At 36.4% G+C, this 25,969-nt stretch overlaps 1 protein-coding gene across 7 annotated transcripts; it reads right to left on the bottom strand.

Annotated features, from left to right (window-relative positions):
* Positions 1–1,132: 1,132 nt before the first annotated feature.
* Positions 1,133–24,823, bottom strand: LOC120103672 (thioredoxin-like 4, chloroplastic). Of its 7 annotated transcripts, XM_039121055.1 has the most exons (5): positions 23,942–24,809; positions 16,799–16,852; positions 6,520–6,570; positions 3,392–3,533; positions 1,133–3,310 (listed from the first exon to the last, which is right to left on the bottom strand). In XM_039121055.1, exons 1-4 carry the CDS (start codon positions 24,416–24,418, stop codon positions 3,423–3,425), a joined length of 693 nt encoding a protein of 230 aa, XP_038976983.1. In that variant the 5' UTR covers positions 24,419–24,809; the 3' UTR covers positions 1,133–3,310; positions 3,392–3,422. The 7 variants fall into 7 exon arrangements, 6 of the variants coding, with proteins under 6 accessions (XP_038976983.1, XP_038976982.1, XP_038976985.1 ...); XM_039121054.1 differs by having other exon boundaries at positions 2,933–3,533; positions 23,942–24,823; XM_039121057.1 differs by lacking the exon at positions 6,520–6,570 and having other exon boundaries at positions 2,933–3,310; positions 23,942–24,744.
* Between the last annotated feature and the right edge of the window lie 1,146 nt (positions 24,824–25,969).

Genomic DNA, 25,969 nt, shown 5'->3' with positions numbered 1-25,969 from the left:
TTAATTTTTTAAAAAATACTAGAAAATACCAAAAATATCTTTTAAATATTCATAAAAATGCAAAATATAAATAATTAAATATCACCAGCAATCTACAATGTGTTTACTATCCTATTAAGTTCATATATCAACAACAATTATCGATTAAGTATACAAACAAATCAAATATAAACAAATAATGCAAAAATATAAAAAAATAGGATGGCCCAGGCTCGAGTTGAGCTTTAATCCTCAAGCTCTTTTATCCTCAGGCTGTCCTAGTAGGTCTAAACCCTTGGCCCGAGCCGCCCAAAAGGCTTCAAGCTCAAGCAAGGCAGGCTAACCGGCCCATGATTAGGTCTCTTGACAATCTCTTCTAGCATTTACAAGGAGACTCTATGGTGGTTTCTTCCATGGATAACTTTCTTCATATGGGTACTTCCGACAACAACTACACTAAGGTAGTTATTTTCAACAATATCTCCTTTCTAACACTAATCTCTATACGAATTTCTTTGGTAGTTGTCTCATGTATACAAATTTTAAGGATAGTTTTCTCCGAAAAATACCTCTTAAGTACTTTACTAAATGTATCCCCTGTTTCAGACTTTAAGATGCCAAGTCTTGTAGATAGACCATCCGGACAAGTGATTGAATAATCAATGATCAAACAGTTAATTTGAATATTTTTTCAGTCACTAGTTACCATTTGACAAAATTAGAGTGCAAACAATAATTCTTAGTGATAATGCTCCCCCCCTTTTATTGTGAAAAAACGGAAAAATGGACCATTGATCCACTCTGACTTTGGAATCCTACATTATATGCCTTTCATGGTGTGCTTAGAATTTGCATTTTATATTCCCTCATATCATTCATTACTTGACTCTCGCAACAAATCCCTGGATTGACCAAGGTTTTTCAATCCTCGCCCCTGCTTGAGTCTATCATCATCTTTTGATTCACGCCAAATTGGTTTTCACATGAAAGAATTTCACCATCCATCATGCCTTCGAACATTTCTAGCAACTTTGCCTTGGATAAATCTTCTTCATTGTTTCTATGGTTTGTCCAAAGTGTTATCAGAATCTCTCCCTTCAAATTTATATAGAATCAGAATTCTCATTAGCTTGGCTCTTTTGCTTTCATTGAGATCTATACCTGCTTTTGCTTCATGGAGTTCATTTCAGCACCGATCTTGAACAATCAAACTGCTGTCAAAAATTTTCATTTCCACTGACTTGTCAGATTGGACACAATTGCAGACTAACTTCATTGTTTCAATGAACCCCATAATGTCATAGGACTCCATGAAACCAATATCATGATCTCAAGATAGCAGATAAATTACTGCAGTGAAGTATCTAGAATAAGCAGTTCATCTCTCTTTTGCATTATGTTTCTTAAAAGTCAGTCATCTTCTTTTCCACAAATTGGTAGGTCATTTCTCTTCAAAAGTGTCCACATCCATACTTTTTGTGTCTTCTCTTCTATCTAATGTCACATTATTTCCCTTTCAACACATTACATGCTGGCCTATATGGTCAACTTCTTCATTTTACAACATATAATGCCTGTTACCAATCTAGCGAATTTTTCAAACAGTCCATAGCTTGTGATTTCATGCAATTTCTTTCACAGACATCCAAGTTCGATTATATTATCATGTCTCTAGCATTAAAACTTTATTACCAAATTCACCAACAGAACTGGTGAATCAGACTGCATCTCAAGCAATTAGGCTTTTCCCAGGACCTAGAACCCAAGCATTTCCATACCTTAGTTGAGGTGCTACCTTCTGAGAAATTTTCCCTTCTTTTAGTAGATTGCACTTCCTTTTCTCACTCTTCTGTCAGTAAGGTGATAAGCTCTTGGCAAACAATCCAAAGTAAGCTTGAGAGCAGTATTAGAGATACATTGAATAGAAGCAGACCTCTTTTTTGTGACGAGCTTCTTTTATCTTTAAGTATATACATTAATAAAAGTTATGAGGTATGCGAACATATGCTTACATGCATAGCAACTTGCATACTTACCGAGTCGTAGCATTGTATATTAGTGATTGCATGACCTGAGATAGTGAATTCATTCAAACACTAACTCCTAATGTTTCAGTACCAATCAATGTTTTCATGATAGAATTAAGCATAATTTATAGAAGAAAGAAATAGAGAAAAAGGAACTAACTTAGATTGCACTTCGTAACTGTTATAAGATCTCTTTTCACAGGATTCTTTTTTTATGTCCTTGTTAGTATGGGTAAACCAAACCGCAATCATTAAAAACTCGTGGATGTGCTTAACATAAAATCCAAAGTGATAAATATGTAGAGTTACTGATGTGCAGATTAGTGTACATCAGAACTCAGAGAAGATATCTGAATGTCTAATTTAAAAAGCAAGTGAACTCTAATGTGTGAGAACACGCAAAATAGAAAGCAAATGAATTGGTAATATAAATAGCTTTTGCTGACCCCAAATAGTTGGCTAGAGGCTTGATGGCCAAGGTTATGACAAGTAACAGAAGACACAAGGCATGAGATACGACCTAATGTTGCAAGCTGGACATGGGCTCTTGTATTATTAGAACCAAATAATTAACTTGGATGTGTTATACCATCTATTTGGTAAACTTTCATATGATACATAAACTTAAGAGGTTACTGGAAGAAGTTCTTAGTCTGACTCCGTCAATTGATATTGAGCCTGATAAGCAACTGAAGGCAAGAAAGGGCCCAACCACACAGTTGGAAGCCTATTTGCCAGGAAAGAAAGCATACCTTATAGGTTACGGAAATTTTCCAATTGTACAACAAACACACACACAAAAAAAAAGAGACACACATGCTTATAATCACCATATCTGGACTTGAGACAAAATAACGCCAAGACTCCTAAGATATCCTAGTTACTGCATCAAACATATTTAAATTTTCAGTATAGTCAAATTGCTAAGAATTAAGTCATAGTCCGAGTTTTTCTCACTGCACATACATATTTTCTTGTATTATTATCAATATGAGTAGACTTTATAATTTGTCATGTGCCAGAGAAACAGGTATAAGAATAACTAACAGGAGACAAACTTTTACAAGAACATAGAAGAACATGGTAATTAAAAAAAGAGAGCGGATCGGCTTACAGTTAAATAATTGAAGCCTGAAAGATTCTCTCTACTTGTATGAATCTTTAGCCTAGTAGGAAAAACTTCATAGTTCCAAACAATGAGATAAGAACCTCTCATGTACAGCTAAAGAGGCTTCAGGATAGCAAAACATTAAAGCTCAATAGCAAGTGTCCATTCAGGTAGGTCATCAAGAGGATTTGAGGATCTGTGGAAAATGCCATGTTTGCCAAACAGAAGAGTCAGTTTCTACATTCATGGGTCTTCAATCATATTACAAAATGCTCACCTGCACAGTATCGAAAAAGGAACTCCGTGATTTAGAGAGGAGATGTATATTTTTGAATGGCAGACACAATTCTCTCCTTATCTCTGGTTGGAAATGCTTCCAACAGGACCCCGTCTTTATAGAAGTGAAATAGTGGTACTGCCTGCATGGATGTATTCAGCAATATGGCCAATTAAAGAAAATAATTCAGCAAAATATGAAACTGGATCAGCTGTTGCTTCACTATAATTTTCTGTCAGATGATAATTAGGGAGAACATAGATGCATGCCACATCAATTTTCTGACCTGAATCCTATTAACCCAAAAATAACATGAGAACAGGATGATGAATACAGAAGGTGATGCGAAAGTTAGAGCATGAGCTCATAAGGCAACAAGGGATGTGAATAATCATGGGCTACATTGCCTCGGGTGCTCCGAGATATTCTGTTTTCTGATTTTATTGGGTGTATCCGTACTCGTCAGAATCGCCTGGCCTAGCAAAAAAAAGAAAAAAAAATCATGGGCTAGATTCCAAGAATCCTACGTGGCACCTCCAAGCACTTTGAATCATATGCCAATAGGATTTTAAAAAGGACGAAGTTGTTTAAATGGCTTATTTGAAAGAACAAAGATGAAAAAGATAAATCAATATGTTTATTGTTATTGCAGGGGAAAAAAACAATGAAGACATAAGAGGATAAAGATCAAGAAGGAAGAGTCGAAGAACGAAAAAAAGAAAATGAGGGTAGGAGGGTGGTTAGAGAGTTTGCTTGTCAATGTTCCATTTACTAGTCCAGTGTCACAAGAAAAAAGAAACAGAAACCTCTTGATAGCCATATAAAGCAAATATCCCTATACATTAAATATCCTAGGTCCTAGCTATCCACAAGCCAGCTTGATTTCAAGTCAAAATTTAGCAAATGTGCTGACCTAGAGCTATGCTTAACTTGCTCGAGCACAACTCAATTAATCTCGAAATATGAATATGTGTGAAAAAAATATATATCTAGTGTATTATTTTATTATTATTTTATAGATACATATTCTTACAATTACCTATTATAAATTCACACAGTTGATATAGAACAAAATATATTTTAGCTATCAGTTTTAAGATATAATCGGGATAATTAACCCAAAGTGGACAAATGAAAGTCTTGAAAGACCTTGAGCTCTTACCAGATACCAGATCTCTTAAAAGAGCTTTGTGAGTAGCTTGATTTTGGATCGAACTTAAGTGAGCTAGTTTGAGCTTGGCTAAATTATAAAATGAACAAGCTTTAGCTAGACTAGCTCGCTTGAGCTTGGTTCGTATCTAACCCTAATCATAGCAAAGTGTAATTTAATAAGTATTAAAAAACTAAAATTAAAAATAATGTATTAAAATGTTAATTTAATAAGTATTATGGATCTGATATTCTTTTCTTTCAACTATTAAAATGATCCATAGTGTGGCTGCTAAAGGTAGAATAAGACCATTTGTCCTTCAAGTCATTTAGAGAACAAGGGGTTCAAGTCACCATACTAATAATGCATTGGTTTTGGCCATCTCCATATTGGCTAAGTCTATTCTTTCCTAGGACAAACATGAAGATATTTATGAGAAACCAATATGGAGAACTGAGTCCTTCATTATTCAATATGATAACAAATAAAATGAAAAAGACAAAAAAAAGAGAAAAAATATCTTATCATAGATAAATTTCATTGAACAAGCATCTTCCACTATGCAACAATGAAAACAATGAGTCCTCATCAAATGCAAATTTCAAAATAGAGGAAAGAAATCTATGTCGCCTATATAAGTTCTATCAAAATGACAAATTTCATTGTTCAACACGATAAATGGAGAACAAATAATGCAAGACCCTCAAAAAGAAAGGTAAATAAAAAATGCAAATACAATCAAAAATCAAAGGGTCAATTACATAAAAATTCCTCGAAGGTGCCACTATCAAAAAAATGGTTAACTCAATGGTGTAATTTTCATATTTCCCCGTCGTAACATCTGACAACAGTTTTTTTATCCCTCCACAAGCCACGAGTATTTGCATGTCATTTACTCAAAATAAATATTAATTTGAAAGTGGGCCCTACAAGAGCAGTTGTCTGCAGATGCAGGACAAAAATGGGGGTATTGGTCTATTTGGATGTTGAAAATGAAGATATCTGACATATTTGGATGACAATCTTGTCTATATCAGCTATGTCAAACTGGACAAAAATTTTAGAAAATGTCTTGCTGCCTTCTTCCAAGATTCTCCTCTCCCCATTCCTCTCTGCAGCCACTTGTCGGCAACACCCATGTGCTGCCCAAATGCACCATCGGAGCCAACAGTATAGGTGGTGCCAACCCCAAGCTGCCATCCTATCTAATTATGTGCAATCAACTAGTCATTAGTTTTCCTCATTTTCTGAATGTCCCAATCATTTATTAGGAATGTATTTATCTTTTAGCATCATGAGACCCATGACCTATTGTTATACATGATCCTCTTACTCCATGAAACAATTTCTCTTATTAGATTTGCTTCCACCCATCTATTGAAATTGCTTCCTCCTATCTCTTAACTTGAAAGTCATTAAGACTCCATAAACATTAATAGTGCTAGCCACAGTTCCCAAAAATATAAAATTCTTTTCAAGAGGGGGCCCACATAACATCAATTGAGATACTTTGTCCATTTTAATGGACAGATCCCAATCTTGGACCCCTAAATTACCAACTCCCAATAGAAATTTTAGCTATTTCATATGTCACTTCTCCATCAGCAACTACGACCACTGTGAAGGATCTTTTGGTGAAGCTAATTAAGACTCACTGCAATTTTCAAGCATCAATAAGGACATTATCATGGCACAAAACAACCAAATTCCGTCAAAGTATAAAACTGCCATAGCAGAAATTAGCATCTAAATGTTACAATTTAAACATTCAGAAAAATAGTGAATGATAGCAACGAGGTTAGGCTTTCCAAAGACCAGAAGAATTTCTAGCAAAAAACAATGTCATCATCACAAATAATCATGAGAAACCAGACAAAGAAATACAATTCTAGATCTGCAATAGATTTCATAAAGTTAAGGAACAATGGAAAAGGAAGGAAAGGGGAGGAGAGAGAGATTGCACAAATTGTCAGCATACAGCTGCTTCTGCTTTTCTCTGACATGCCAAGCACCCTCTTTCACCCTTCTCCTAAGATAGGATTGTTGTGTTTGAATAAGGCAAGGGTAAATGAATTTAAAGTAAAACTTAATCATTTAAGAACTTATATATGGTATACAGGTGCAGCTTAAGATAACTAACTGTTAGCTTAGTACAACATGACAGATCATGCAAGTCATAACTAAGCTACTTAGTTTCGTGGTAGAACACAATATACCTTTACATGCAATATCTGGATAAGGAGACCTGCCCCTTGGGCTCAAGGTGTTAGTTAAGCAGTGGAGTGACTACTTAGTTTCCTGCCAGATCCTCAATATATCTATCTGCTTTTCCTACCAGGGGCTGGGAGGGAGAGCCTTCCCTCTTTGACCAGGATTACCTATTCATGATAGAGTATATCTCTTGAGACCCTAATAATATAGATCCCCACAGATATAAAGGTTATCAGATCATGGAAAAGATCATGGATGATATCAGTTGTATATCCACTTCCTTTGTTACCAAGAATGCATATTCATGACAGAGGAAACTGAAGGATTTTAGCATGTTATAATGCGCAGCGGAAGTTAGGAATTTTAAAAATTTCTTGATAAAGTTCCTTAACATAAAACCCTTATAAGCCAAGATCACCTTAATGAAAGCAATCAAATAATATAATATAAATGCAGAAATAGAAGAATACCTCTAACGCTAATCCAATATGCAGAATTTTCACTAGGTGCCCAAGTGTTCACCCTCCAACGTTGATCCACACGAAAACTTGATTTAAGTCTTAAGCTCCAAAGACTTTGATCCTTAATGCAGAATTCTTAAAGAACTCTAATGGCTTGCTTTCCTTTCTTTCTATTTTTCTTTAACCTTCTAAAATCACTTCTAATCCTTTTGTCCTAAAGAAGACCACCTTGTCTTGGCTTAGGACACACTAGAAGCAATGCTAGAAAGAAAGAAACTAATGTAAGAAAGAAAGAAGAGAGGAGTGGGGTGGAGTTGGAATGATGAAACCCATGGAGTGCTAGCCTATTTATAAATAGGTGTAGGGATGCATCTCCAAGGGATGCATCCCATCCACACATCCTTTCATGAAAGGACATCATCTAAGGGCCATATCAAATAAGAGGAGGTGCAGATCAAGTGAAGAGGTGTATCAAATGATATGTCCTTTCATGTGGTGCCATATTTTGACCAAGTCAACATCACATGCTAATCACATGTCCCTCACGCCTCACCTCTTGATCTTTCATGATGATGATCCAAGGGCTCCAATGCAAGGCGCCATTCACTTGACCCATTATGTCTTCATCCAATGGTGGGATTAAGATCCAATGGTCAATTATGGTAGCCATCCTCTAACCCAATCCAATTGGGTTAAACCAACTCTCCATTATGTCTTCATCCAACGGTAGATCAAGATCTAACGGTCTAGATTGAATGATTTATTAAATCTAATCCAATTAGACTCAAACCAAGCCAATTAGGTGCCAACTCTTGGCTAACCCATATTAGAATATGATCTAATCAAATTAGATCAATTAAGAATCCGATTCGAATCCAATTCGAATCAGATTCGAATCCAATTCGAATTAGGAGCTAAGGTTTGCAACACCTGCTAGGATGTTTATCTTGCAAACATGATCTAATCCAATTAGACCCTTGATAAGTTTTCTTGTGTGTGACCCATTGGGTTCCATACTTAGCCAGCAATAGGTGTGAGTGCGAGTTGACCCAACTTGATTAGAACTCTTCTAATCGATTTAAGTCCAAACTGCGCGAACCCGAACTTAACAATTAGAATCCTTTCTAATTGGTGATCGAATTAACTCTTTAATTTGATCAAACCTATAAAACAAGATTGACGTCTAGCAACGTGTCATGTCTACCCGGAAAATATGGAATTTGGTGGAAATACCAAAAATACCCTTCAGTGGCAAGTTACTATGCAATTCAATCCTTTAATCAAACTGCATCCCAAATATGCATATGAGTATGAATATATGTCAAACTCAATTTCATATTCATATTTTTCTCAATCTTTTAATGATAATTCAAATAATGAAACATTAGAAACTCTTTCTAATTTTCATTCTACTTTGATCAAAGGTTTCCTGAATTATCATATGATTAGAATAAATAGGATGCTATCTTCTCTTACTAGAAGTGATTAATTCCTTGTTGACCTACTCATAATCTTCGTACACAATTCACCATATCCAGAAGACCTCGTACATAACTTATTGTCATGAATGAGTGTAAACCAAAATATGGGTTCATGTGCACAAGATACCATGGTGATCTCAGGTCATAGGATCAGTTGCACAACTCCCACTAAGAGAATCATCTTTTGACATGTAAGTAAGACTTCATAAGATTTCTCTTTGTAGGTCAATTCAGTGAACTCATTCCTCTAATGAGCACCCACATCTTTGTATTAGTGTCTCCACACAAATGATTATGAGATCAATCATCCTCTGCATCGAGCATACATAAGACATGCCAGTCTTTCCGGTAATCATTGATCCCCGACTCAATGTACCAATGACTGGGAATATTTAAGATTAGGATTTTAGGATTTTAAGTCTCACTAGTATGATCTCATCATAGTCTTAAAACCATTGTCCTAAACTAAGGAGTTTATCATAAATATAATCAACAGCATATGATAAAACATAACGCCTTTATTCATATTTAAATGTCATGTACATGATTTGGACAAATCAAAAGAAAAAACCTTTCGCAATACATATTGCGATTGGCTTGTAGGGCATCTACTCTTTCAATCTCCCACTTGCACTAAAGCCAATCGCTCTTATATTTTATCCCCATACAATCGAGGTGGCGATCGAGCTGCTGTTGTGGTAGAGCTTTAGTGAACGGGTCTGCTAAGTTGTTCTTTGTGTCTACTCGTTCAATGACTATGTCTTGTCTCTCGACGATCTCTCGAACGAGGTGGAAGCGTCTTAGAATGTGCTTGGATTTGTGATGAGATCTTGGTTCCTTTGCTTGAGCAACAGCTCCAGTGTTGTCACAATAAACTGAAACTGGTCCAGCAATCTCAGGAACTACTCCCAACTCAGCGATGAACTTCTTCATCCAGACAGCTTCCTTAGCGGCTTCACTTACAGCGATGTATTCTGCCTCAGTAGTTGAGTCAGCTACAGTTTGCTGCTTGGAACTCTTCCAGCTCACTGCACCACCATTTAGGGTAAAGACATACCCTGAAGTGGACTTGCTATCATCTGGATCTGATTGAAAACTAGAATCAGAAAATCCTTCTAGTTTCAACTCAGATCCTCCATAAACTAGAAAAATATCTTTAGTCCTTCTTAAGTACTTAAGAATATTTTTCACAGCTATCCAATGATTTTCTCCTGGATCAGCCTGGAATCTGCTTGTTATGCCTAAGGCATAAGCAACATCAGGCCTAGTACATAGCATAGCATACATAATTGATCCTACTGCCGAAGCATAGGGAATAGAATTCATTCTATTCCTCTCTTCAGATGTCTTAGGAGACATCTTCTTAGAGAGACGTATGCCATGACTCATAGGTAAGTAACCTCTTTTACTTCCTTCCATGCTGAATCTTTTTAGCACACGATCTATGTACTTAGACTGGGACAAGCCTAGCATCCTTTTAGATCTATCCCTATAGATCTTTATACCAAGTATATAGGATGCTTCTCCCAAGTCTTTCATGAAAAAGTTTTTTGATAGCCAAGTCTTGACCGATTGTAACATTGGAATATCATTTCCAATGATTAGTATGTCATCTACATACAATATTAAGAAGACAACGGCACTCCCACTAGTCTTCTTGTACACACATGGTTCATCCACATTTTTGATAAAACCAAACTCTTTGACTGTTGTATCAAAACGGATGTTCCAACTCCTCGATGCTTGCTTTAATCCATAAATGGATCTCTTAAGCTTGCATACTTGATTTGCTCTCCCACTTGAGACAAATCCTTCTGGCTGTGTCATGTAAACCTCTTCCTCAAGATAACCATTAAGGAAGGCGGTTTTGACATCCATCTGCCAAATTTCATAATCATAGTATGCAGCTATTGCAAGCAAAATCCGAATAGATTTAAGCATGGCAACTGGTGAAAAAGTTTCATCATAGTCAATTCCTTGCTTTTGCCTGAAACCTTTTGCCACCAATCTAGCCTTGTAGGTTTCTACTTGGCCATCTGCTCCAATCTTCTTCTTATAGACCCATTTGCAACCTATAGGGTTAACACCTTCTGGTGCATCAACCAAAGTCCATACTTGGTTGGTATACATAGAGTCTATTTCGGATTTCATAGCTTCTAACCATTTGTTAGAGTCATTACTCATGATAGCTTCCGAATAGGTCAGAGGATCATCATTTTCGATGATGTGGGCTTCATCATTCTCAATGATAAACCCATACCTCTTAGGTGCATTTCGCACTCTATCTGACCTTTGGAGAGGAGATGTGTGTTGTGGTTGTACTTCATCAATGGGTACATTTGGTTGAAGAATTTCTTGTGTTTCTATTTGTAGGTCTTGAACTTCATTAAGTTCAATTCTTCTTTCACTGCCCTTTTCTAAGATAAACTCTTTTTCTAAGAAAGTGGCATGCCTACTAACAAATACCTTTTGTTCAGTAGGGTGATAGAAGAGATATCCAATACTTTCTTTGGAATAACCTATAAATGTACATTTATCTGATCTAGCACTTAGCTTATGTCCAAAATTTCTTTTGACATATGCTTGGCAGCCCCATATTTTAAAATATTTAAGATTGGGCTTTCTACCTCTCCATATCTCATATGGAGTACTAGATACAGATTTTGAAGGTATCCTGTTTAGCACATATGTAGCAGTTTCTAAGGCATAACCCCAGAAGGAAATAGGAAGATCTGTAAAGCACATCATGGATCTTACCATATCTAATAGAGTACGATTCCTCCGTTCAGCTACACCATTTAGTTGTGGCGTATACGGAGGTGTCCATTCAGAGAGAATGCCCTTTTCTTTAAGATGATTTAAAAATTCACTAGAAAGGTATTCACCTCCTCGATCAGATCGAAGGATTTTAATACACTTTCCGGTTTGTTTTTCAACCATACTTTGATACTCTTTAAACTTATCAAAGGCTTCGTATTTATGTTTCATAAGATACACAAATCCGAACCTTGATAAATCATCAGTGAATGTGATGAAGTAAGAGTATCCACCTCTAGCTGGAGTTGTCATAGGACCACATACATCTGTATGTATAAGTCCTAATAACTCACTTGCCCTTTCTCCATGTCCAGTGAATGGAGACTTGGTCATTTTTCCCATAAGACAAGATTCACAAGTTCCTAATGATTCATAATCATAAGGATCAAAGAACTCTTCTTTGTATAACTTGTTAATTCTTGATTCACTTATGTGACCAAGTCGGCAATGCCAAAGGAGGGTATTATTCACTTCCTCTCTCTTTCTTTTATTGCTTTTATTAATATGAAAGACATTGTCATTAATTAATAAAACTAGAAGACCATTTTCCATAATGCCATTGCAAAGATGCTTATTAGAAAAATAAATAGAGCAACCATTGTCCTTTCCATTAATTTCAAAACCTTTCTTTAACAACAAAGGAATGGAAATTACATTTCTAATAATTTTGGGCATATAATAACAATCTTCTAATTGTAGGAGCTTTCCCGAAGGCAATTCCAAGTTGTAGGTTCCAACAGCTTCAGCCTGGATGGACTCTCCTCCAGCGCCATACAGCTCGAAGTCACCTTTCTTCAAAATTTTAATTTTCTGTAGTCCATGCAAAGATTTGCAAATGTGAAAACCACAGCCGGTATCCAATACCCATGAATTTGAATTTGAAGAACTTAATGACAAGTTGGCATGTAACATAAACATACCTTTTGATGCAACTCTTGCATCGGTCTTCATACTTGCAAGAAAACTCTTGCAATTCCTTTTCCAGTGGCCAGCTTTGCCGCAATGAAAACAGGTACTTGATCCGGAGTTTTTCTTTCCTTTTTTCTTTTTGATGCTACTCTTGGGGTTCAATCGTTTCTTAGAACCCTTATTTCCCGATTTCCTCATAGAGGTGCTATTTATAAGAAGGAGTGGACCTTTATCCTTCTTAATATGCCCTTCAGCTGTTTTGAGCATATTTAACAGCTCGGGCAGGGAGGTGTTCAGCTTGTTCATGTGAAAGTTCACAACAAACTGAGAGAATGAATCAGGCAGTGATTGCAGGATCAAATCCTGACTGAGCTCACTATCCATAGCAAAACCTAATTGACTTAATCTGGTGATCAAGTCTATAACCATAAGAACATGGTTTTGCACTGGAGTTCCTTCATTCATTCTAGCACGGAACAACTGCTTAGATATCTCATACCTAGCAGTCCTGCTTTGTTCTCCATACAACTCTTTTAAATTGAGAAGTATGGATTGAGTATCCATGCCTTCATGTTGCCTCTGTAATTCATTGTTTATAGAGGCAAGTATGATACATTTGACAGTCACACTGTCATTTTTCCACATCTTATGTGTGGCAACCTCCTCTTCTGTAGCATCATCCCCTAGATCTCCAAGATCAGGGGTTTCAAGTATATAGGAAATTTTCTCCTGAGTGAGTACTATCTTTAAATTCCTCAACCAGTCCACATAGTTTGGTCCGGTCAACTTGTTGGCATCTAAGATGCCTCTTAGTGAAAGTGAAGAAACCATTTAATAATTCTACATATGCAAAACAAAACTAATATAAGCAGACCAATCATGATGACATGTTTGCAACTAGATAAGGACTTTAATCTAATTTGTCTCCTACTATTTTTATCGAATATCATAGCCCTCTCCTATGATAAACGTGAAAATATAATTTTTCTTAGTAGGGTTGAGATCCTAATTCATCATAAAAAGCCTTGTGTTTACACAACAAACTCTTATGAGTTCAAAGGTAGGAAACTCTTTCCAATTGCATGTCATGCAATTCTCAACTTTATCTTGTCCTCTTAAAATACTTATTGCCTTGTGTTAGCACAACAAACAATAATATTTTAGTTAAGTCAAACCCTTCATTTCCATATAGTCATATTCGAATAATATTGCCCTTGTGGTTGCACAACAAGGCAATATATTAAAATATGCCATAAGCATCTTAATGCACCAAGACAGTATAACATCAGTCCCCATTGCAAGTCTTGTGTTAGCACAACAAACTAGCATGGATCTTGACATAATAATATCGAGGCATGAAGGAAGGCTATCAATAGTGTTATATCAATATTAAGCTTATCCATAATAGGCAATCAAACAATTGGCCAGGTAAGCAGGTGGGAGGCTCCCCTTACTCAGAGAGTAAGGTCCTAATTAAGTAACCACCTTTAGTGCTTTCCTTAGACACCAATTAGATTAATTGTTCTAAAATGGGTTAGCTCAAAGTTTTTCAACACTATGACTTAATATAATTTTTATTGAGGGCTTACTAGTCTCTAGCACATTCTTTAATTGTAACATACATTTAACATGTCTAAAATAAACTATTATGCATCATGGCTATCTCATAGCATGTATAAATCATAAGCAATTAATTAACATGCTTCAAAATATTTTCATATGAAAAATTTCATATCATGATATTTTATTACATAACATATCATATATTAATCATACATTTCAGCATTTCTCTAAGCATATGACATTACTATCTCATAGTAAATTAATAATCATACATCATACATAATTATTTGATTGAACCAATTAAGGATGGCTCTGATACCACTTGAAGGATTTTAGCATGTTATAATGCGCAGCGGAAGTTAGGAATTTTAAAAATTTCTTGATAAAGTTCCTTAACATAAAACCCTTATAAGCCAAGATCACCTTAATGAAAGCAATCAAATAATATAATATAAATGCAGAAATAGAAGAATACCTCTAACGCTAATCCAATATGCAGAATTTTCACTAGGTGCCCAAGTGTTCACCCTCCAACGTTGATCCACACGAAAACTTGATTTAAGTCTTAAGCTCCAAAGACTTTGATCCTTAATGCAGAATTCTTAAAGAACTCTAATGGCTTGCTTTCCTTTCTTTCTATTTTTCTTTAACCTTCTAAAATCACTTCTAATCCTTTTGTCCTAAAGAAGACCACCTTGTCTTGGCTTAGGACACACTAGAAGCAATGCTAGAAAGAAAGAAACTAATGTAAGAAAGAAAGAAGAGAGGAGTGGGGTGGAGTTGGAATGATGAAACCCATGGAGTGCTAGCCTATTTATAATAGGTGTAGGGATGCATCTCCAAGGGATGCATCCCATCCACACATCCTTTCATGAAAGGACATCATCTAAGGGCCATATCAAATAAGAGGAGGTGCAGATCAAGTGAAGAGGTGTATCAAATGATATGTCCTTTCATGTGGTGCCATATTTTGACCAAGTCAACATCACATGCTAATCACATGTCCCTCACGCCTCACCTCTTAATCTTTCATGATGATGATCCAAGGGCTCCAATGCAAGGCGCCATTCACTTGACCCATTATGTCTTCATCCAATGGTGGGATTAAGATCCAATGGTCAATTATGGTAGCCATCCTCTAACCCAATCCAATTGGGTTAAACCAACTCTCCATTATGTCTTCATCCAACGGTAGATCAAGATCTAACGGTCTAGATTGAATGATTTATTAAATCTAATCCAGTTAGACTCAAACCAAGCCAATTAGGTGCCAACTCTTGGCTAACCCATATTAGAATATGATCTAATCAAATTAGATCAATTAAGAATCCGATTCGAATCCAATTCGAATCAGATTCGAATCCAATTCGAATTAGGAGCTAAGGTTTGCAACACCTGCTAGGATGTTTATCTTGCAAACATGATCTAATCCAATTAGACCCTTGATAAGTTTTCTTGTGTGTGACCCATTGGGTTCCATACTTAGCCAGCAATAGGTGTGAGTGCGAGTTGACCCAACTTGATTAGAACTCTTCTAATCGATTTAAGTCCAAACTGCGCGAACCCGAACTTAACAATTAGAATCCTTTCTAATTGGTGATCGAATTAACTCTTTAATTTGATCAAACCTATAAAACAAGATTGACGTCTAGCAACGTGTCATGTCTACCCGGAAAATATGGAATTTGGTGGAAATACCAAAAATACCCTTCAGTGGCAAGTTACCATGCAATTCAATCCTTTAATCAAACTGCATCCCAAATATGCATATGAGTATGAATATATGTCAAACTCAATTTCATATTCATATTTTTCTCAATCTTTTAATGATAATTCAAATAATGAAACATTAGAAACTCTTTCTAATTTTCATTCTACTTTGATCAAAGGTTTCCTGAATTATCATATGATTAGAATAAATAGGATGCTATCTTCTCTTACTAGAAGTGATTAATTCCTTGTTGACCTACTCATAATCTTCGTACACAATTCACCATATCCAGAAGACCTCGTACATAACTTATTGTCATGAATGAGTGTAAACCAAAATATGGGTTCATGTGCACAAGATACCATGGTGATCTCAGGTCATAGGATCAGTTGCACAACTCCCACTAAGAGAATCATCTTTTGACATGTAAGTAAGACTTCATAAGATTTCTCTTTGTAGGTCAATTCAGTGAACTCATTCCTCTAATGAGCACCCACATCTTTGTATTAGTGTCTCCACACAAATGATTGTGAGATCAATCATCCTCTGCATCGAGCATACATAAGACATGCCAGTCTTTCCGGTAATCATTGATCCCCGACTCAATGTACCAATGACTGGAAATATTTAAGATTAGGATTTTAGGATTTTAAGTCTCACTAGTATGATCTCATCATAGTCTTAAAACCATTGCCCTAAACTAAGGAGTTTATCATAAATATAATCAACAGCATATGATAAAACATAACGCCTTTATTCATATTTAAATGTCATGTACATGATTTGGACAAATCAAAAGAAAAAACCTTTCGCAATACATATTGCGATTGGCTTGTAGGGCATCTACTCTTTCAGAAACTTTTAAGAAAACTAATAATAGAGATCCCACAAATATAATGGTTATCCAAATCAAATACCATGACAAGGCTCTGTCCTATATCAAAGTCCTGTAGTACAGAAGCACAAAAGAAACCTTTAAGATACAATCACAGGAATAATAATGTAAATAATATTCCTTGCTAAGTTACTGGCAATGGTTCAAAGCAACAGTCAGTATGGTCTATCAGTCAAATAAATAAGAATAACAAGGATCAAGAGAACTACCTTAATGCGTAGCTGTTCTGCAACCTCAGATTGCTCATCATATTCATCAATAACCTAAGATTTCATGAAACAGAGAAACTTGTAGTGAGATAAAGAATAACATGATACATATAATTCATTTAATATATCATGAGTCTTAGCCAGTTAATATTTAACAATCATGGGACATGAAAAGAATTTAAAACTCTATAAATTACTAATCCTGTTGCAAGAGAATTGGAACATCCCACTTTTATCCAACAATAACAAATTTGGGTAAAAGGAAGCTGTTATAGGAACAATTGTATAGCCCAGTATAAACAGAATTCATTGTCTAGTGAGTACTATATGTTTGCATATATTGGGTTTTCTTTCAATGATAATGCATTTGCATTTGCAATATCTTCTGCTCAAGTTCTTATTATGCATGCAAGTTCTGCATCTCTTACAAATTTTGCATCATTTGATCTAGAGGTTGAAATGGGAACAAGAACAAGAATTTAAAAACCATAAAAAATCTTGTCACGAGACACCCCAAGATGACAAATTATATGTTCTCGTATCTGTATAGCAAGTTGATATTCTGTCACCCCACTAAAGCCCATACTCAACAAGCAATAACAATGTGATCCCACACTGCTGCCCAAAGTTAGGGTGCTGTGCAGTATTTATTACATGGCAGAATGAGAATTCAAAGTTTAGTTTGAAGATTGAACAAATTGCAAGTACATAAATCTTTTCATGAGTTTACTTCATGTCAGAATTAAAGTAGTTAGGTATATAGGTTTCACAGCTAGGAGTGTACCAGTAATATCATAACATTAATATTGGCTACCTGCCTGTGCTGACTATCAGGAGAACCACAAGTTCAACTGCTACTGTGTAGAAACTGCTATTGGGCGCGTCATATCAAAAAAATATAAGTCAAAAATTGAAAACTGACCAACATAATTCCACAATGGATCAGCTAAATGGATCTGTCAATGGGTTGCAATCTAGCATAGAAAACAGAAAGATGAGCTTGATCAACATTATACTAGAGAAGGAATGTAGTTGCCCAAGATGTTTATGCAATAAAATTCAACTTCAGCAACCCATGAAACTGTAAATTAATATAAAGTAGAATGACCATGTTGCAGAGATTTAGTGATGGAAAACAAGGAGTGACCAGTAGGATTACTAAATGTAGTGATTCCTTGATGCACTATAGTTGAAAAACATGTTCAGGAAGCTCAGTTGAGCCAAAATCTATTTCTTCTGAGAAGACTTAAAAGCAAGTTTCGCTAAGTATATAATGAATTACGAGGAATTAAAATCCAAACTTTGGAGGGTCAACTTTTCAATTTTTAACTGTAGTGGTATTTCTCAAAGCTTATGGTCTCATGAATTTTATGATACATAAACAGTATTAAAAGATAAAAGTCCATAAAAAAGTCTCAAAAATTACTCACTAGAACATGTCAGCTAAAATAATACTTAAAAGTTAAAAGCATTTAGTGCTTCAACAGGATGATTCTTTTTCAAATGTACTGCATATATACACACTATGCATTTTTCTGTGCAAATCCTATATTCTTCCCCAAAGGCCAGCAATGGTATGTGATTACAAATCTTCTTCTTCTTTTGCTAACATGACTTACTTTTTCTCTACAGCACCTCTTTGATTTATCTCTGAGAAACTGAAGTTTAAACACCAAATTTGCAGTTTTAATACCATCCACCTTAACTGACTTCCACTAAGTTCGGACTAAAGCATCAAATCCTTCATAATTAAACAAGATGTTCTCGAATCTTAAAGGAGGACCAAACAAGGAAGATAAACCAAAGTCTAGACTGAACTCCACCAAGTTCAGACAAAAGCATCAAATCCTTCATATTAAAATCTGATGTTCCCAAATCTGAAAGGATGATTAGATGAGGAAGATCGACCAAATCTAGAAAAGGAACATGATGGGAAGTAGTAACAGAAAGAGACCTGCAGAAAGCCTTAGGAAAATTATCCTTCCAATCCATTGAAATAAGAAATCAGTCTAGTTGAGTAAAACAAGGATCCTCCAACTTGTTAGACCAGGCATATTTTCTGCCCTCTACAGGTACATCAATGTGGCCCAAATTTCTGATAAAATCATTACATGTTAACATAGCTGAGGTGCTATAGGATCCCTCTCATGCGAAAACCATGTCAAGTTAAAATCACCTGTTAGAACCCAAGGCAAATGGAGCCTAGGACAGATGGGAGTTTTAGTCAAGAATTTGCTTTGGAGTCTTCAGACATTTGGTTCATAAACCCTATTTAGAATCCATCTAAAACCATCCAATTTGGATGTTAGTTCTATGATTAAACTATACTTCCCCTTAAAGAAACATATTCATTCATAATCATCCTCCCTACAACAGACTAAAATCCCACCTGAAGAACCTGTGCAGGTAAATCTGCCCATTGGTCAAAGTAATTGCCACATGAAGATCTTATCACCCTCAGAACAACATTCTCCAGTTTAGTCTCTTGGCAGCCTGCTATTGTGCACCTTGGGTCTTTGATACCATTCTTAACAACCATTCCCTTAGCAGCTCTCCATAAACCAACAACATTCCAGGGCAGGATAGCCATTAAGCCAAAAGAAAATAACAACATCTACAACCATCAGCAAGACACAATGCTCCATCCATAACCACCAATCCAACCCAAAAACAGAACATCACAGAGCAAATGTAACAATATACTAGACCATTCCTCATACAAAACCCAATATCAAATACTCCTTTATATACCATAGGGGAAAGCAAAAATCATTCACATATACATTGCCAATACCGAATACCAGGAACATATGATCTCAAAAAAAGGGGAGGGGGGGGGGGATCCAAAAACCTGCACAAAAAGGGACATTGGTAATAGTGAATGCTTTCTGATCCTTATCTATATCGGAACATCAAGAGGCCATAATATTATATCAGGTTACAAGTTATTACTGATTTATCCTCATGCCAGCCTGTATGAATACCCTTTTAATAAAGTCTTTCCACTATTTTATGATTATTTGATAAAACCCCCTTTAAAGCCGTTCGACTTTCTATAATCCTTTTATATCTTTTTTGCTTAGGTTAAATAAACCGCAAACTAAGGCCTTCTTTGATATCACCTTTTTTTCCCGTTTTTCATTTTAAAAGTAAAAACATGAAATCCAATGCAAGAAAGATGTTTGATCCCTCATTTTTATTTTTTTAACTCTTAAAAGCAAATTTTATAATTTATAGAAAAGTGAAAGTGAAAAATTTTTACTTCCATTTTTTCTTAAAATAACTTTTTAGGCCATAAAACCAACTTCTCCTCCTTGACACGAATCACCTCTTATCTCTCCCAAAAATGGCACCTCCATTGCCACATCATGATAGCTCCTCCAATTCTCGTATGTTCCCAGCTAGTGCTAGAAATATTCTTCAATGATACGATGACTTTTTTCCTCCTTTTTTATGTGAGGATCTGTGCGAGAATACGTTTAGTCCCACATTGGCAATGAATTAGGTAGATCTTGGATACTTGTAGAGGGCCAAGAAACCCAAATAGCACCTTTTAGGTCACCTTTTTGGGTGAGGTCCTCGGTTGTTACAAAGGGTATCAGAATGGACCTGATACATGACCCATATGGACTTAGAAACTACAGCACGAGCCTATTTGGGTTAACCATGAGCTAATCATGGTGTTTGTGATTGGATTTGTGGTACTTACGATTGGATTTGAGCCAAGTCTTAAACAAAAAAGTACGTAAGGACCCGTGCAGGTGTGTGTTTGGTCCAGCATTGGCTATGCACTAGGTAGATGTTCAATACTTATATGGGGTCAAGGAATCTAAATAGTACCATCCAACTATCTTTTTTGAGTAAGATCCTGAGTTGTTACAAATAATATCAGACTGAACCCGGTCTATAGCTAAATAGATTAGGAGATACTACAGCATGTGCCTATTTGGGCTAACATAGGCTGATTGTGGTATTTGTTTCTAGCACTTGTGAATGGATTTGAATGAATTTTTGGATCCTTAGATAGCGAGGATACAAAGTCTTAAACTAGGGAGGGGCGACTATATAAGTGTGCATTTAGTCCCATATCAGCTATGCATTGGGTAGATCTTGGATAATTATACAGGGTTAAGAAACTCAGATAATACCTTCCAACTAGCCTTTTTAGGTAAGGTCATGAGTTATTGCAAATGATACTAAAGCAGATCAAACCCATGAACAATGTGCTAGATGATATTGTAGCACAGGGCCCATTTGGGTTGACCACAAGCTAATCACGATACATATGATTATATTTGTAGTAATTGTGAATGGAATTTAATAGATTTGGATCTTTAGCTTAGAAAGGATGCCAAAGTTTAAACAAGGGGAGCATGTGAGAACCTATGCAAGTGTGCGTTTAGTCCCACATCAACTATACACTAGATAAATCTTAAGTACTTATACAAGGCCAAGAAATTGAAATAATACCTTTCGGCTTGTCTTTTTAGGTGAGGTCTTGGGTTGTTACAAATGATATTAGATTGAACCCGACCTATAGCCCATGGAAACTAGAAAAAAGTACAGCATGGACCCATTTAGGCTAACCACAGGCTGATCATAATTTTTTTGATTGGATTTATGGTACTTGTGATTAGATTTGAGCGAAAGCTTAAATAGAAAGATTATGTGAGGATCCATGAAAGCATATATTTAGTTCTACATCGGCTATTATTAGGTAGATCTTGGGTACTTATATAGAGCGAAGGAACACAAATAATACCTTCTAGCAAGCATTTTTAGGTGAGGTCCTGGGTTGTTACATCTTAACTTCCCCCTTTGTCGTCCAATAACCCAGCTACATTGAAAAATTGATGCAAAGCACGCCCAGCATCCCCTCCCCAGCCCCTCCTCTATTGTGGCCCTTTGTTACTCCCTCCGACATTGCTCCAGCTCCCTATTTGATAATATCTTCCTAAAGCACAACACTTCAGCGAGCCACCACCAACTTCCCTTTGCATCCTCCTACAGCTTTGAAGATGTTGGTGTAGGATATAAGGCCATCGACAATAGAGGGAGGAGGTGCTGCTGAAGAAGGCATAGTCAAAAAGGAAGTGGGAGTCGGCATATAGGATGAGGAGGGGGTAGATGTTGATGACCCATTGTCCTTGAGAAAGTGGATGATGCGGAGCATGAGGTTGTAGATGTCAGAGCAGAAGTCGCCCCAAAGGGGAGGCCAGTGGGGCTCTAGTATATGTCAACATTCAATAAGATGGTCACCTTCACCTACTCGCCGAGGCCGGCCATGATGAGCACTACTTGGATGTTCTCAAGTGTTGGAAAGATAATCTGTTGGAATATGCCTTCGCCAGTCTTAAGGAAAGGTTCATTACTAACTACAACATGCTTGTGGGAACAAATCATTCCTAAGTCCATATAACCTTATATTATTTGAAACGTTTCTTTTATCTTGTGAGAGATCATTCTCTAAGTTATTCTTTATTCTAGATTCATTTGATGATTTATGAATTTTACTATTATTCATGATGTTCAAGTCCTCTTAATTTTGTGTTAGAATTGAAGAGTCTAGTTCAATCACCCATCATCTAGTACCTTACAGGTTTGGTATGATATGATCGGCACAGTACAGTACCCATTCCATACCAAAACAATTCTTTAACCATGTTTCTCAATTTTTATCTCAGTACACCTCAATACAGATCAGTAGATCACAATGCGGAAAGGTACATAACTCGGTTCGCCTCAATATAGGGTGAGACACCTTTGTACAGATCATGTACTAATCTGAACTTGAGTTTGTATCGGTTTCCTTTTGATACAGTACGAGGTGGTACAGCAGACCATGAGCTTATTATTTCCATCTATTTAGTCAATCATTCACTATTGGTTAATACATAATGGCAGTTGGTGATTGTACTAGACTCTCCTACATCAGAAAGGATCTAAATGCTTTATTTGTAACTTATTCAAAAATGCTCATGATGTACATATCAATAATCCTATCTATTGTTGGTGGTGGAGTATATTCGTAGCCTTGAAAGATTTTGTAGCAATAGCAACAGATGAGGAGATAAGGAGCTTGGTCTCATCTATCATGCGCTTTTGGATCTAGTGATAGTCATGAGAAAACGCCACAAAGGGATCTTACTTTGGTTACCAAACATTTTTTTTTAATTTATTGTGAAAAATAAAAAAACAACAATGATTACCAAACAGGTTTCTATTATCAGAAACTCAGAAAAAAAGGAAAAATAGAATTCTTGTTTTTAATTTTTTTAAAAAAGAAAAGTGATCATGATGCCAAGTGCAGGCTAAAGGTCCCATAATTCCATTTTGTGTTTTTGGCAAAAGAATAGAAGTCTAGTTCACTCGACTATATCCATCATCAGCACATCATTTATAGTTCCAATGACAGCGGAACACTAAATATAATAAACTTCGAATTTTGTGCACTTATTTTCTAGTTACTACCTTCTTTCTTCAACCTTGTCCCTTTCCCACATTATCCTTGCAGTTAGCTCATCTTCACATCACCAACTCTCTGGTAAGTTTATTACTCCACATCCTGTCATTTGCCTATGAACCTCAAATCCAACAATCCACACGATCCACCGAATTGTTCTGAATTTATAGCTCGAAGAACTTGTACTTTTCTTAATCCCTCTTCAGCAGTACTTTGCAAGTTACACTAAGTTGCCCCTCCTCACGAAGTTCTCTTTGTCCTTTTGCCAAACATCCCATCTACTTCCTCCAAGTTAGCTCTTTCTTTTATTTCTTGGATAAAGATTGCCATCATGTGCAAAATTACTCAGCATAAGACTATGCTTACTGAAATCTAAATGAAAAGAATCAAGACAGGAAGCAAATCCACCTTATATGACACTATTAAAACAACAAAAGAAGGCCTATACCATATCAAGAGATTCCAAACCATGCTTCCAGGCACTTGTACAATTCCACAAGTCTAAGCATAACTAATTGAGGCGTTTTTAGTCCTAATGGTAAAAACATCATATTCCTTTTCAGATATTAAGGTACAGGAAGAACTACAACTGCAAAATTACAATTGTCAACTTCCCTATATGAAAGAAATATAAACAACATCACAAGATCAATATATTAAGAAAAGGGAGCAGCACTCACATTATGCTTTAAGAAGACTACATCACCTTCTTGATCACCAGAACCTTTGCATAATTTTGCGAAGCCTTGTTCTATGTACTTGCAGCTGCCGCAAGATGTGCGATAGAAATCCACCACAACGAGCGAACCGGTCTCTTTTGCCTTGTCCAGTATCCTCCGGAATTCTTCCTCGGTCTTGAATTCTCTGACACAATCAACTGGACAGAGCTCGGCATCGTCTTCATCATTATCAAGTACTTCTCCCGGAGCTCCATTCAATGCTTGGCTGTTTTGGATGGCATTAAGGTGGCAATTAGTCTTGTTTCCCCTCTCCTCTAGTTTCAGATGTTTCAAGATGGGAAAGAATCTGGTATGGAATGGGAATCCTGAATACGAGAAGCTGGATAACATAGGAGGAGAACCAGAGTTTTGTAGTCCAAAAGGAAGTGGCAGAGCATTGGGAAGTGAGTTCGGATGGAGGGAACAACAGGTAATCATGGCCGTTGTAGCATTTAGTTACTGCAACATTGGAGCTTGGTATCTGTAGAAGGATTTATATGGGTCTTCCAATCCTATATGCTCTGTTAACTCCAAACTATTAGCATATGGAAAGAGCGAGGAAAAAACGAGTGAAACGAGTAGAGGTGCAGGTCATCAGTTGATCATATAGACGAGGAGAGTAAGTTGATGAATACCGCTCTGGGTTGATGGCTTTTCTCAGAGAACACTCTAGGTTGATCGTAGAGTTCCGGATATCGGATGAGGAGAAATATCTCATTTGGGAGGAAAGTCGCCAACAAATGGCAAAACTTTTGTGGCTGTGATGCATGCCACGCGCGATGCGAGCATGGGGTGGGGCTCAGCTGTTCCCGCAAACAGGAAACAAGCCAGGCTAAAAATTTGGAAAGACACTTGGTTGTCATCCCTGGATTCCATAAGATTAAAACAGTCCGTAAGACCAAAAATGAGAGAGAGCGAGAGAGATGGAAAGGAAAAACCCGTCAACTTTTCCCAATCTCTTCTCCTTCCATGGGTCCACACCTCAACTACCCCATACCTTCTCATCCCTGAATTGCACCATCTTGGTTGCAGGAGAAAACAATCCGTAAGATGAGAGAGAGAGAGAGAGAGAGAGAGAGAGAGAGAGTAAGGAAAGGAAAGTCCACACGTCAACTACCCAATTCTTTCTCTCCAGGAATGATCCAGGTATTTTTGGCCCTATAATATGGCACAAAGTTAACAAATACCAAATAATAAAAAAATTAAAATTTGTTAAAAATAAAAAATGCATAAAAGCTTAGTTACTCTGGTTGCAAATGAGGTTCATTCATATAATAAAAATCATCTATGGCCGAATTTGTACTGAACATTTTAGTAATTTTCTTTTCTATATGCACAGGCCAAGTTAAATTGAATAAGTGATTGCTATTTCATACAAACAATGCATTAAAAATCCAAAATCTAATTATTCATTATAAGATAACTTCTTCCATAAAAATCTTAATTATACAATATGCCAATTGGAGTAGTTCCGATTATACACATTGAACATTCTATAGTTGTGTTTCTTGTGAATTGCAGACTATATTAATTATTCTATATCTTTCAAATTTGTCAAGTTCCTTCAAATTGTAAGCTAGTGTAAGTAAATCTAGGATAATAGTTGTCATAGAAAATTATAGAATACCTTCTCAACTTAGGATCTGTCTCAAAGATACCCTCCTGACTTTAAAAAATTTCAAATGGTCTCTTCAAATTTCAAAATTATTTCAAAGTAGCCCTCTAGCTTCTGACCAACGGATAATGTTAGCATGTCATTTCAAATGATGAAAATACCCTCTTCCTCTTTTTGCCTATATGAATGTCTTTTTGAGTACCCTCCCCATATTGGGACTATTCTCTTCGAATCCCTGCTCCTATCCTCCATCCTCCGCACAATTTTTCAGCAACCACTGACATTTCGATCCTCTGCTCGAGTTCGATCGCCCCTCTAATCTTGCGCATCATCGAAGCAAGCATCCGCATAGCTGAAAAGACTCCATCGGACCG

Source organism: Phoenix dactylifera, unplaced genomic scaffold, assembly GCF_009389715.1.
Source record: "Phoenix dactylifera cultivar Barhee BC4 unplaced genomic scaffold, palm_55x_up_171113_PBpolish2nd_filt_p 000957F, whole genome shotgun sequence".
In the NCBI taxonomy this organism is placed as follows: Eukaryota; Viridiplantae; Streptophyta; class Magnoliopsida; order Arecales; family Arecaceae; genus Phoenix; species Phoenix dactylifera.
The sequence above is the reverse complement of the archived record's forward strand: the minus strand, read 5'-3'. Positions and strand labels throughout refer to the sequence as shown.